Source organism: Littorina saxatilis, linkage group LG8 (assembly GCF_037325665.1).
Source record: "Littorina saxatilis isolate snail1 linkage group LG8, US_GU_Lsax_2.0, whole genome shotgun sequence".
NCBI lineage: Eukaryota > Metazoa > Mollusca > Gastropoda > Littorinimorpha > Littorinidae > Littorina > Littorina saxatilis.
Window position 1 is genome coordinate 24,419,033 of NC_090252.1, and position 13,344 is coordinate 24,432,376.

At 42.4% G+C, this 13,344-nt stretch overlaps 1 protein-coding gene and 1 long non-coding RNA gene across 2 annotated transcripts in view; one reads left to right on the forward strand and one right to left on the reverse strand.

Annotated features, from left to right (window-relative positions):
* Window positions 1-3,282, reverse strand: part of LOC138973108 (tomoregulin-2-like) — an 8,276-nt gene extending 4,994 nt beyond the window's left edge. Inside the window, exon 1 of the mRNA XM_070345769.1 lies at window positions 2,248-3,282. Within this exon, the coding sequence (XP_070201870.1) occupies window positions 2,248-2,284 (37 nt within the window). The 5' untranslated portion in view covers window positions 2,285-3,282. The remainder of the gene's footprint in view (window positions 1-2,247) is intronic.
* Window positions 3,283-9,235: 5,953 nt separating this feature from the next.
* On the forward strand, window positions 9,236-12,883 carry LOC138973110 (uncharacterized). Its single transcript, XR_011457889.1, has 2 exons — window positions 9,236-9,419; window positions 11,648-12,883. It is a non-coding gene; the product is annotated as an uncharacterized lncRNA (long non-coding RNA).
* The last annotated feature ends 461 nt before the right edge of the window (window positions 12,884-13,344 follow it).

The following is a 13,344-nucleotide window of genomic DNA, read 5'->3' on the forward strand; positions in this document are numbered from 1 at the left end:
AATAGTTTTTTGATGCACGAGAGAGATGCTGACCGATTTTAGTTGCATTCTGGCTTTGAGACATCGGTTCTGTCTCCTGGCACTGTTTCAAGTTGCAGACATGTACTTTTTCAGGCAATCTATATATATATATATAGGAAATGCCCTTTTCTGGGCGAATGTTTGATGAACGAGAGAGACGCTGACCTATTTGAGTTGCGGTCTGAAGTGTTCAAATAAACACTTTTAAACACTATGTGTTTATTATGTGAACACTAGTGGACACTGTGTTTGCTACTCTTGCCAGCAGAACAATGAGTGTACAATGTTACAAAGTGTTCAAAACCTATTACAGAAATGTGCTAAAAATGTGTTCAGTTTTGTTAAGAGTCTTATCAATCAATCAATGAGTCTTATATCGCGCATATTCCGTGGGTACAGTTCTAGGCGCTCTGCAGTGATGCCGTGTGAGATGAAATTTTATACGGCCAGTAGATTGCAGCCATTTCGGCGCATATTTACCTTTCACGGCCTATTATTCCAAGTCACACGGGTATAGGTAGACAATTATTAACTGTGCCTAAGCAATTTTGCCAGGAAAGACCCTTTTGTCAATCGTGGGATCTTTAACGTGCACACCCAATGTAGTGTACACGGGTGGAGGTTCGGACACCGAAGAGAGTCTGCACACAAAGTTGACTCTGTGAAATAAATTTCCGCCGAACCTGGGATCGAACTCACGCTGACAGCGGCCAACTGAATACAAATCCAGCGCGCTACCAACTGAGCTATATCCCCTTATATGTCTTTATAAGCAGTAACGTCTTTCTTCGATAACGGAAAATGTCTGTCCACGATTTTAAAAGTCACATCCTACCCGAGTACACGATCACGTTCACCACCACAAACCTGTATATTTTTTAACATCGAATAAGAGCACCCTTCCCCTTTAAAACAAACAAACAATCAATTATGTGACTGAATTCTATGCAGAATGGGAACATTTCGTTGAGCTAATTTAGCCAAGGCCAAAAAAAATAAATAGTCTGTATAAATAAATGAGGATGAAAGTCGCTTGTTCATTTCAATGCTTGTTATTCTCTCAGGTGCCAGGAGAAAAGGTTCCGTACAACTCTCGCTTACTCTATTACACATGTCGTATGCATAAAGAGCGATTACTTCCCTTTAGTTATTTGATAGTCTGTTTACGGTAACATAGGCCCAAAAAATAGGGTCGGTAGGTCGGGATGTTTTTTTGTTTTTTTTTCAAAACAACATTTTTAAAGGTACTGAACTTGTCAAATCCAGGTGCACGGAGCCCCTGGGGCTTTTAGTCATACCCCAGGCAGCTATCCGTTAGAAGAACGTCCAAGTTTCATTGACTTGCACCCAAAGAGTCAAGAACTGCGATTTTTTTACGAATTAATTTCGTACTCGGACCCGGCTGGTCTTGACCTACTTTTGGATCTAAATTTAGATCAGGTAGATCACCATATCATGCACAAAACAGACACGTCACTAGCAAACTATGTCAGACGTCATCATGAGTTTGTGTAAAACAAAATGGAGGCCAGAATCACTCAGTTGAATCGAACTCCGACCAAACACCACGTAATAACTAGGTTAATTTATGCACTCGCGTGAACAAGAAACTGTCGAGCTTCACAGATGTCGTCGTTGGGTAGTTTTGGGTTTGTTTTACTACCATAGGAGGATTTTTGAACTGTAAATGCACTCAGCTGCAACAAAAACGCAAAACGAAGGCTGTGAGCTGCACTGTGCCTTTAAGTTATTTTGCCAAAACACAAAGACTTTTTTTTTTATTTTCTCCCCCAAATGCCAAATAAAAGTCTAGGGTCGCGCGAAAAAAATAGGGTCGGTCGGGATACCGTAAACAGACTTTTTTTTGTTTGTTTTTGTGTGGCCTAATGGACACTAGTGTTAGTTACGAAATTAGTTTCGAAACAAAAGTCCCACTCTGAAGAGAAAGCACCCGAGCTCGTTTCAATATTATTAGTTACTTTTTGTCTTAATGGAAGGGTGCTCTTATCCAATGTAAACGCATGGGATGACCACGGCAAGGAGGGTACCTTTAAAACCTTTCCTGAGGTTTGATGCTTGTAGTGTTTGAAGTGACCAAAATAAGCAGACGACAATTAAACAGATCAAAACAAATTCGACCAATAGCTAATTTAATAGCTAATTAATAAACGAACAAATAGATAAATAAATAGTACATGAATCAATGAATTAAAAAAATAAACTCACCGAACACAAGGAACACATACGCCATGTTTTGTCTCATATTTTACAACAACAAATTTTCCAGACGAAGCGTCGCACATGTATGCAAAAACACACCGAAGACAAAATGTCTCCACAGAAATGTCTGCGCAGTTTTTTTCACAGATTACGTCGTCATCTCCATGCTTTGAACTTGCACATTTTGATCTGCTGAAAAAGTGTCAATCGTCCTTTTTTTTTTAATAATACACTATGTCATTTCAGACATACTCCAGCTGCTACTGTTTGCAAAAGTCCAAGAGCAGTTAATGGCAAATGTCTGCCGGAACAGATAAAAATGTAACTCTCTGCTGTGCGAGAGACGCACACACAAGCATAATATAGCTTCTTTTTATCTCTGTGGTCTGGATTATGTCACTCGTGTACGTTGAACTCGAATCTCGGCTCTCAACAGGGAACACATATATCTTACGTGCAGTTATATGTCAACAGTGGGAATATTTACAGCCAAATGGTGTTTTTTTCCCGTGACAGGCTGGAGTTGGAAGTCAGAGTCAATGTGTGTTCTGTTCGGACAAAAAAAAGTAAACCGGGTGTTTATTCTAGAATGTTTTTTGTGCAAGGTTGACTCATTGCAAAGGGCAGCTGTCGGGTTGCCTGGCCTCAAAAATGCGCGGAGTCGTGTGCAAACACGCGTTTAAGAGTTTTCCGAGTTGATTCAACTAAAGACTGTTGATTTGGTCCAGAAGAAGATACTTTTATCATTAGTTTGAAACCATGAAAATGAGTGAAACTTTCTGCTAGTTCTCACAATCCGCAAGAAAACGAAGCAGTTGGCAGGCCGAAACGACTCAAAATCCGCGACCGACAACTCTGTCAGCACAAGAAGAGACGCCGCAGCGTTAGCCTGGCAGTGACGTCATCCGAGGAACCCGATAAGGCCGCTGCGAAGTTTACAGTACAATGCAGAGTACAGCTGGGCATCTGTAATGCTGTACGCGTGATTGATTCTTGCACAAAGTAAAGTATTAGGGTGGTGGTATCTTCTCAAGACCCATGTTCCCATCTTCTCTTCTTTGATCTGACCAACTGCAACCTTCACAAGTTATTTCTAAAGTGGTTCACATGCTGTTGCTACTCCCCCAGTCCACCCGGTTAAACCATAAAGTTGCTCAACCACAGACCCTCGTGTCCCTGGTCAGCAGACACTTTACACTGAAGAAAGTCCGCTTGAGGTGTCACGCCAATTACCGTGTACGTGTGAGGTACTGAATTCAAGACAAAAACCAACTCTGTCGGTGGGAAAATCTGTGAAAGAGATAATGACAATACCTCTTCAGTTACTCAGTCAAGTAGGTAGACGAGATAAGATAAAGGGAAGAGAGACAAAGACAAAGATGAAACGGTGGATTTAGTGTGGAAAATGGGGGAGGGGGGGTTAGGCCGCAAAAAAATCAAAGATGAATTTGTCAAACTGTGATTGTGATGGTTATCGTGTGTGTGTGTGTGTGTGTGTGTGTGTGTGTGTGTGTGTGTGTGTGTGTGTGTGTGTGTGTGTGTGATAACACGTATGTGTGTGTGTGTGTGTGTGTGTGTGTGTGTGTGTGATAACACGTATGTGTGTGTGTGTGTATGTGTGTGTGTGTGTGTGTGTGTGTGTTTGTGTATGTGTGTGATTACACGTGTGTGTGTGATGTGTGTGTGTGAGTGGGTGTGTGTGTTTGTGCTTGTGGGTGCATGTGTGTGTCTGTGTGTGAGTGTGTTTGTGTGTGTGTGTGTTTGTGTCCCTCGACGCGTGACATTATATGCCAATAAGTTGAACAAAAACAGGGTTCAAGTGGGAACACCTGAACAAAAGCAGGAGGGAGACGGAAGACACTTTATAAACTCCGTTTTTTACTGCGAAATTTTGGCCTGGGAGAAGACACCCCATCCTAAGTTTCTCTTCACCTACCCGTGAAGTATACAACCCGATTGCGCTCACTACACGGTATAAAGAGAGCGCCATTCAACCCGGCCGATTCCTCGGCTGACGTCACGCGTCCAAGGGAAGTAATTTTCGAGCGGGCTGCATTGACTCAGCCAAGAATGCAAACTTTCTTCGATTAAAGACATTGTAGCATGTCTAAAATCTTCGGACTTGTGTTATCAAGCTGTTAAAATCACCAAGTAACTTTTAAGTATAGTTTCAGTTAGATGAGAACTCATTCTGGTGAACAGATTTTGAGAGCCACAACCCAACAGCTGTCCTTTCAGGCACATTCTTTCGGTGAGCATTCAGTCTGTACTCAAGCTTATGTCTTATCAATCAATATGAGGCTTATATCGCGCGTATTCCGTGGGTACAGTTCTAAGCGCAGGGATTCATTTTTTATTTTTTTATTTTTTTATTTTTTTTATTTTATGCAATTTATATCGCGCACATATTCAAGGCGCAGGGATTTATTTCTATGTCTTATGTTTCCTCGTCTAAAGTACAGTCGAAACTGTCTGAAACATCCACCAACCGTGGTCGTTATGGACAGGTGGTCGCTATGGAAAGGTGAATTTTAGGAGGGGGAGGGGGGGGGCTGCTTTAATTGTGCAGAGTGTGTGTGTGTTTCCTTTTCGCTAAATGAATTCGTACCATCTGTGTCAGTTACGAAATTTATTTTGGACCAAAAAAACCAGCCCTCTTTGCAGAGAAAGCAGCTAGGTCTGTGTGTGTGCCAATGAAAAGATGTTCTTATCTTGTGTATATAAAAATATAAATTAAAAAAATTGAAAGAATTGATGGTGATTTACAACATGATTTACAGACGAATTTTTAATGTACGCACTGAATGTGTGGTATGAGCTCTGTGCACACATCGGAACATGTTGTCTCGGCCAGCCAAGACTTCTCGCAGAAAATTGGGTTTGGGCATCCAAGACTGTGTACGTTTTCCGGCGATCAGGATTTTTTACTTTCGTACTTTTTGGCTCACGTAAGTGTAGCCTATGCGATGCTAACTTTTGTCTGTCTGTACGTGCGTGCGTGCGTATGTATGTATGTATGTATGTATGTCTGTGGTAGAAACTTTAACATTTGACTGAACACCGAAATACTAATTTTACCTGGTTATTATTTAAGCAACAGCTTCAAAGTATTGAAGCAATGATCAACATTTCGTCGGCACGTATGCAGTTAAAATGTGTATCCAAAGAAAACGGGTGGTGGGGGGTTTGGGGGGGGGGATAAAAACAGGTGACTGGTTTGTGTCGTGTGTGGTATGTAGACCAGGTCAGGGGTCAAGGTTAGGTCAGATCGCGTGAAGGATTGTGGTATAGATACAGGTATCACCGAGCTGCAGTTCGCCGATTCGGAGAAGACGATTTTACATTGTTCGGTTTCGTGCGTAGCTCCAGAAAAATAGATAAAGAAGATACCAAAGGAGATTTCCTACAGGTTAATCTGCACAGCGTGTTTCCAGTGTCTGCGCGAGGAAGCGCAGCGCTGTCGAAAGCGCAGTGTCGATCTGGCCATCTCAGGCAGTCGTGTCCTCACAAGAAAACAACAGAGCTCAGCTAAATCTAACAATCACAGGAAGACAGTGATGATAGAAGTAAATCGGTGTAGTTCCGGGAATGGGAGATGGAAGTTTAATAGTATAAGGCAACCAAAAAAAAAAGTCTGTTTACGGTATCCCGACCGACCCTATTTTTTTCGCGCGACCCTAGACTTTTTTTTGTGGCATTTACGGGGAAAAAAAAAAGTCTTTGTTTTTTGGCAAAATAACTTAAAAATATATTTTTTTGGACAAAAAAATACAACAAAAAACCAACCCGACCTACCGACCCTATTTTTGTTTTGCCTATGTTACCGTAAACAGACTATTTTTTGTTGTTGCCTAATACCGTTTTAATAAAGTTTCATGAAACGCTCCCAAAAAAGAACTTGAAGAAGTTAATCTGGCTTGCAGTTTGCATTAAAAAAAATCCTGAACAAGAACGATTTCCCTGTTGTTTGTTTGCTTGTTGTCGTAAGCTTACCACATCGAAAGAACTCCGCAGATTTGAAACCGGGATGGTAAATCTTCACAAGCTTAGTCATTTAGTATGAGTGCGATCATGGAAACAAAAACACTGGTGTAAAAACTAGGCGGTTAATTAGTTATAATCAAGATATAGGAAACATGTATCCAGTAATAACCACACGGACACACAGTGAGCATATCAACTCTCTTGGATGTATGCAGAGAGAGGATCTTGTGGTGAGATCTGTTAGATATAGATCACTATATACCTTGAAGGTTTCAGTTCCTAATCCACAATTTTGGTAATTGTAGATTGTAGAATCCCGTGGATGGTTTTCTCTCTCTTTCGGGGAAAGTATTAATGGTAAAACTGAAGAAAACCCGCACTTCTTCTCCAGATGATGTACTTTCAATTCTGTTTAAATATCAACGTAAAAGGAAATTAGAAAAGTAAAGTAAACAAACAAAACAAGAGGCGAAGCCTTCAAGGCTCACGTAAGAAATCAACAAACAGTAACACAAACTCAATCACTCCGTCACACATACACACACACACAAGTAAGCATAGGTGACACGGTGCAAGAGTGCGAGACACTTGATCTGTCTGTCTGTAGCCTACTTACGACTGCCTGAGATGGCCAGATCGACACTGCGCTTTCGACAGCGCTGCGCTTCCTCGCGCAGACACTGGAAACACGCTGTGCAGATTAACCTGTAGGAAATCTCCTTTGGTATCTTCTTTATCTATTTTTCTGGAGCTACGCACGAAACCGAACAATGTAAAATCGTCTTCTCCGAATCGGCGAACTGCAGCTCGGTGATACCTGTATCTATACCACAATCCTTCACGCGATCTGACCTAACCTTGACCCCTGACCTGGTCTACATACCACACACGACACAAACCAGTCACCTGTTTTTATCCCCCCCCCCCCCCCCAAACCCCCCACCACCCGTTTTCTTTGGATACACATTTTAACTGCATACGTGCCGACGAAATGTTGATCATTGCTTCAATACTTAGGCGGTTAATTAGTTATAATCAAGATATAGGAAACATGTATCCAGTAATAACCACACGGACACACAGTGAGCATATCAACTCTCTTGGATGTATGCAGAGAGAGGATCTTGTGGTGAGATGACCATGTTAGACTGACAGTGACAGACTTGAGACTTGGTCAAGAAAGAATGACACCAAAACCAGAGATCTGCAGCAAGCTACAATATTATCTCTGACCAAAACTCAGCCTGCAACCTCAAAAAGGGAACTTTGGTCCTTCAAATGTATGTACCGTAGTTGTACTCACCCTCCCACCGCCCTCTCTATCTCTGCCTCCCTCCTCCCCCAAGAGATTTATTTCTCGGAGTCAACTTTGTGCAGACTCTCTTCGGTGTTCGAACACCCCCGTGTGCACACATGCGCACGAAAAAGATCCCACGTTCACAGCGAAAGTCTCAGGGCTTGGAAAACACGACGACACACATGCATCATCTCTCGATCGTCTCTGATTATCATGATCGTATTTCGATACTTTGACGAGACAAACCCAAGGCTGGTGTGTCGAAGAAGACAGCCACAGCGGGCTTGTTCGAATCAAAGTATCACACCATATCTTCAGCGTATTACCAATACCTGTCCCAATATAGACCAGTTGGTCTAAGAGGACGTTAAACGCTAATAGTCAGTCCTCCCCCAACTCCTCTCCACTCTTCCCGACTGATCCCTGCTCCCTTCCAGTGCAGCCTTTGGGTTTTAAAACAGTTAACTTCAGCTCTCTGTCTGCATGCCTGTCAACAAGTCTGTCTGTCTGTCTGTCTGTCTCAAAGTTTGTCTCACTGCCCCCCACCCACCCCCACCTCCCGCCCCTTTCCCCGGTTCAACCCTTGCACCAGCAGTAGTTCAATACCTTTTTTTGTTTTCATTTCTAATCGCATTTACTTTCAAATCTCGATTAACAAAAGGCGAGTGACGATGATTCATTGCTGCTGAGGTGCAGGTGGTGGGCGATCTGTTCCTCGGTGTGCGTACACTGGAACCTCCTTGTAAGACTCCCCGATTTAAGACTGAACACTCTTCTTGTATTACACTACTTTCTAAGATTGTCTGTACGTTATTTTTCAAAGTTTATTTCCAGTATAAGACTCACTCCCTTTAAGACTCCATTTCCCCTTTTTAAGACTTAGACTCCCAAATGAAAGGTGTTCTCCCTTATCACCCTACTTTCTCAGATGTTCTGTTCGTATCGTGTGCAAATCTACATCCACTGGAACCCATCCCATTTCCACCCACCACCCTTCTCACCGCTCATCGCCACCCTCCTTTTTTTCTGAAGACTTGATTTTCACAGATTGTTTTCAGTTTATTAACTGAACATATGTTCCTAACTGGCCGCTGCTTCGTGCTGTCACCGGCCGAGAACGTAACATCTGCAGAGCTAATAACACCTTTCCCGTTCTCGCCGGAAATCCGGTTTTTGACAACTTTTCAAACCGGAAAATCCAGTTTCTTGAAGTAAAACTTTAAAAAATAATATATTATTATTTGGATCGTTGATAGAGGCAACATGTGTATTATTTTATAATTTATAAACATACATAAATAAATCCCTGCGCCTTGAAAATGTGCGCGATATAAATTGCATAAAATAAAAATTAAAATAAAATAAATAAATCCCTGCGCTTAGAACTGTGCCCACGGAATACGCGCGATATAAGCCTCATATTGATTGATTGATTGATTGACTTTGGTACCAGGAGAGGCTGTTTTTTGCCTCGACAAGATAAAAACAACAAAAATAAAGCCTCAGGCCCTTGGGCCTGCCGCCGTGGACCCTGGCCTTTCAGGCTTTTCACTTTTTTGTGTGTTAGCCTTGCATCTGAATGTCATCAGACTCGTGGAGGTCCTATAATGGGGGTTCCATTGTACCTTCTCAGACAGCACAGAAAGCTCCGTCTAATGCCAGCCACGCAAGTGTTTGTAGTGTGATTAATAAACGGTCCGAGTCAGTTGATAAGATTTGCTGTAGCAGGCGCTCGTTCTCGCGTCCAAGGGCTATAGGGGGAAAAGTGAGAGCTTATGTTGGTTTATACTTGACTCAGCCTCAAAGACGGGTACAGTTTGCCATGCGGTTTATACTGTTGTTTGGCTGTGAGGACAGGAGACTTCCCGCTGCAGCTAGGATACATAGCCAAACTGAGGTATTGTTGTTTTGTTTTGTTTTGTTTTGTTTTGAACTACAGTGTATGATGATAATCGAGAGCTGGAGTAAACCGCATATTTTCAGTATTTTCAGACGATTTAATGATTATTTGATTGGAGAGTGGAGGCACGGGGTCGAGACTTCCCTCCGCAGAAGACAAGGCAAGAAAGTTATTGTTCTTTTAAAGTGCAGTAATGATTATCAATTGATCAATTAATTAATTGGTAGATGGTCCAGAGTTACCGGAAATGTCCGATACCTTACCGGGTAAAATATGAAATACCGGAAACACGTCCTTAATCGCCCAGAGATAGATATTAGGGTAGTTCATGTTTCCTCTGGCAATAGAGCTTATTTGCTACTTTGTTATAACCAGTTTATGTGAGGGCAACGTTCCATCGTTTGTTATTTATGAACGGGTTGTAACATGGCTAGCGTGATTACTGTGATCAAGAGAATGACCTATTATAATTTTTTGTTTTCTTTTCCCCCACAATATTAAAGACTCCTGCTACACGTACTTGACAGTATAGGGTGATTTACATTTAAACATAAATTTAAAAAAATCACTGAGTAATTGTCCTCGAAAGGGTGGCTGTATTTTTGCCCAGAGAATTCTACCCTGATCAAACAAAGTGAATCCATACAAAGTTTGTGTGATCAAACACTTAACGCGTACTTACTGCCCGGGCTGAGCGCGCACAAACGCTAAGAAAACTTGAATGTTCCTAAGTGCCCATGTCAGTCTTAATTGATGGGCCACCTTTACGATAGAAAGATCAACGTTTACCAGTACATTGCCATAGACAACTTTATTATCTCGAATAAGAAATTCGTTTGTGGTGCATATCACGACATTATTCAACGGTTGTTTGCTTGTTGTTCAGTTATTGGTTCTTGTCTCAAAAACCCAGGGGGATCATCCGAGACCAATCTAGCATCGATAGCCTTCTGATTTGTTCTTGTGGCCTACTCGGTTAAAACCATTCGCATGTAAGCGTATCAAGTTATTAAAAGTCAGAAGGTTCCTGATAACAGTTATTCTTCTGCAGTCGGTATCGTAAAGTCTTGTTAAAGGTACTGAACTTGTCAAATCCAGGTGCACGGAGCCCCTGGGGCTTTTAGTCATACCTCAGGCAGCTATCCGTTAGACGAACTACCAAGTTTCATTGACTTGCACCCAAAGAGTCAAGAACTGCGATTTTTTACGAATTAATTTCGTACTCGGACCCGGCTGGTCTTGACCTATTTTTGGATCTAAATTTAGATCAGGTAGATCACCACATCATGCACAGAAAGACACGTCACTAGCAAACTATGTCAGACGTCATCTTGAGTTTGTGTAAAACAAAATGGAGGCCGGAATCACTCAGTTGAATCGAACTCCGACCAAACACCACGTAATAACTAGGTTAATTTATGCACTCGCGTGAACAAGAAATTGTCGAGCTTCACAGATGTCGTCGTTGGGTAGTTTTGGGTTTGTTTTACAACCATAGGAGGATTTTTGAACTGTTAATGCACTCAGCTGCAACAAAAACGCAAAACGAAGGCTGTGAGCTGCACTGTGCCTTTAATAATCGGAATCGCTTAAAAAAAAAAAAGGTGTAAACTCTTGTCCGGCGTTACGTCCATTATACAACGTACAACATGACCTGTGAACACATATAATAAACATTATAACCCTTTAACATTTAGTTTACGACAAGAAAAGTTTCACTTAGACTACACAGATCATGACACTATTTATTTCAGGATTGAACCCTCAGTTAGCCGAAGCCAAAAATGCATATTTTAAGAATGAACGTTAGGTCTTTTGTGTATACAAATGTGCACGTGCAAGTGCATGCATGTGACAATCAAGCGGCAGTGCTGTTTGTCTCTGTCTGTCTCGCCCCCCCCCCCCTCACCCCACCCCCTCTCTCTTTCTCTCTCTCTCACCCTCTCTCTCTCATCCATCCACCCATCTCTCTCTCTCTCTCTCATTCCACCCTCTCTCTCTCTCTTTCTCTCTCTCTCTCTCCACCCTCTCTCTCTCTCTGCACCCTCTCTCTCTCTCTCTCTTTCTCTCTCTCTCTCTCTCTCTCTCTCTCTCTCTCTCTCTCTCTCTCTCTCTCTCTCTCTCTCTCTCTCTCTCTCTCTCTCTCCACTCCCGGTGCTGATCAAAAAGAGTTCCTTTGGTGTAAAGAAATCAGGAACTAACTGCTCTTCTTCCGTGTGTTTCAGGTAGTTGCCTAGCAACATTCTCCGAGTCTTTGGCAATGTTTCCTGGAATCCGCGTGCAGAGTTTGATCAAGGTAGCTGAGGATCAGTACACCTCGCAGACTCTCAAACAACGCGAGAAAATCCGAGAATCCCAGACTGACCGAGATCTCGCGGGGTTTTACATCTACCAAAACTACTTGAACCGTCTCCGCAGACTCCACCGTAACTACGTGAAAAAGTACCACACCGTGCAGAAACAACAAGAGCAGCAACAACAACTGTTGCTGCAACAGCAGCAACAAAAGCCGAACCTTCGCCGAGGCGTGAATCTTTCACCGCAGAGAAAGAAACAATCTATTTCTCTTCCCAATTCCCACTTCAAAAATGAGTTCTCTGTCACCGCTGGTTCTACAAGTCTGTGGCCCAAATCCAAATACGAGTGGCCAATCACAAAATTTCGCTTGCCAGCCTCCGCCCAACCAGAATACCTGATGCTTGGCCGGGATACCCACTTTGACCAATCAGAAATCACCCTTCCCAGCGCCTGCTCGCTTCCACCAATCGCGTGCACGCCAAGTCCACCAATGGGAAGCTTTAAGACAATTTCGGAGTGCGGAGAAGAAAATGGCGATGCTGAGGGGGGCGAAGAAGATCGGATTTACATTCCTTGCGGGAGGGAAAACTCGGAGCTTCGCTTGAACACGATGAAGAGCAAACAGCGACAGGAAAGGGACAAACCCGGAGCGCTCAATTTTCGCATGTGGAGAAGCGTGCATGGGAGCAAGGAAACCCCATATTCCACATGATGAAAGTGTGTTAGTTAATCTGGAGGGCTTGAATGTCGTGGCGTGTGAGTGTGTGCGAGTGTGTTAGGTATATCAGTGTGTGTGTGTGTGTGTGTGTGTGTGTGTGTGTGTGTGTGTGTGTGTGTGTGTGTGTGTGTGTGTGTGTGTGTGTGCTTACACATAGTAGCGTCTGATGACTAGATTTGGGATACTTTACATCGACATTCAGTCCATTTTTTCGTGATCGCTACGGCTTATATAGCAGTTCTTTCTTATTTTAATTTTTCAGTTTTTATCGCCTGTATCTTAATCCCGCTCTGTCTGAGGTAACACAGGAAATTGACAGAAATACGCTGGTGCTGCGATATATACCCAAATACAATCCGACTATATTTTACAGATTGTGTTTTTAAGTTTTTTTAAATGCAGCAAAAGTATTAAAGAATGAGGCCAAATAAATAAAACAAATGTGGCTGTTTTGAGGGCCCCAAAGGGTTTAAAATCGTGATCGTGATTGGCGTTTTTTGACCTTTCTGTGACCGTGATTGCCGAAATTTCCATTTCTGTGATCGTGATGGGACTTTGCCCGTGATCCGTGATGACAAAAAAATCAAGTCTCGTGATCGTGATCGTGATTTGTTTTCGTGATCGTGATGGGCATTATTGCAAAGCATTTTATTTTCAACGTACATTTTTCACAGCTGTATCACTCAATGATCCTCTATTCGTCAAGGAGCCAATCCCGATTGAAGGGAAGCAACAACACCTTCAGAAATATGATTTTGACAGCGATTGCTTCCCTTTAAGAGAACCAATCACACAAAAAAGAGATCCAATCAGAAGGCGAATTGCAAAAGTCTGCCAAACTTCATCCAATGGAAGGGCTTCGTGCTAAAGTTTTGAGTGCATTCAGTCAAATTCGAATTCGAAGAT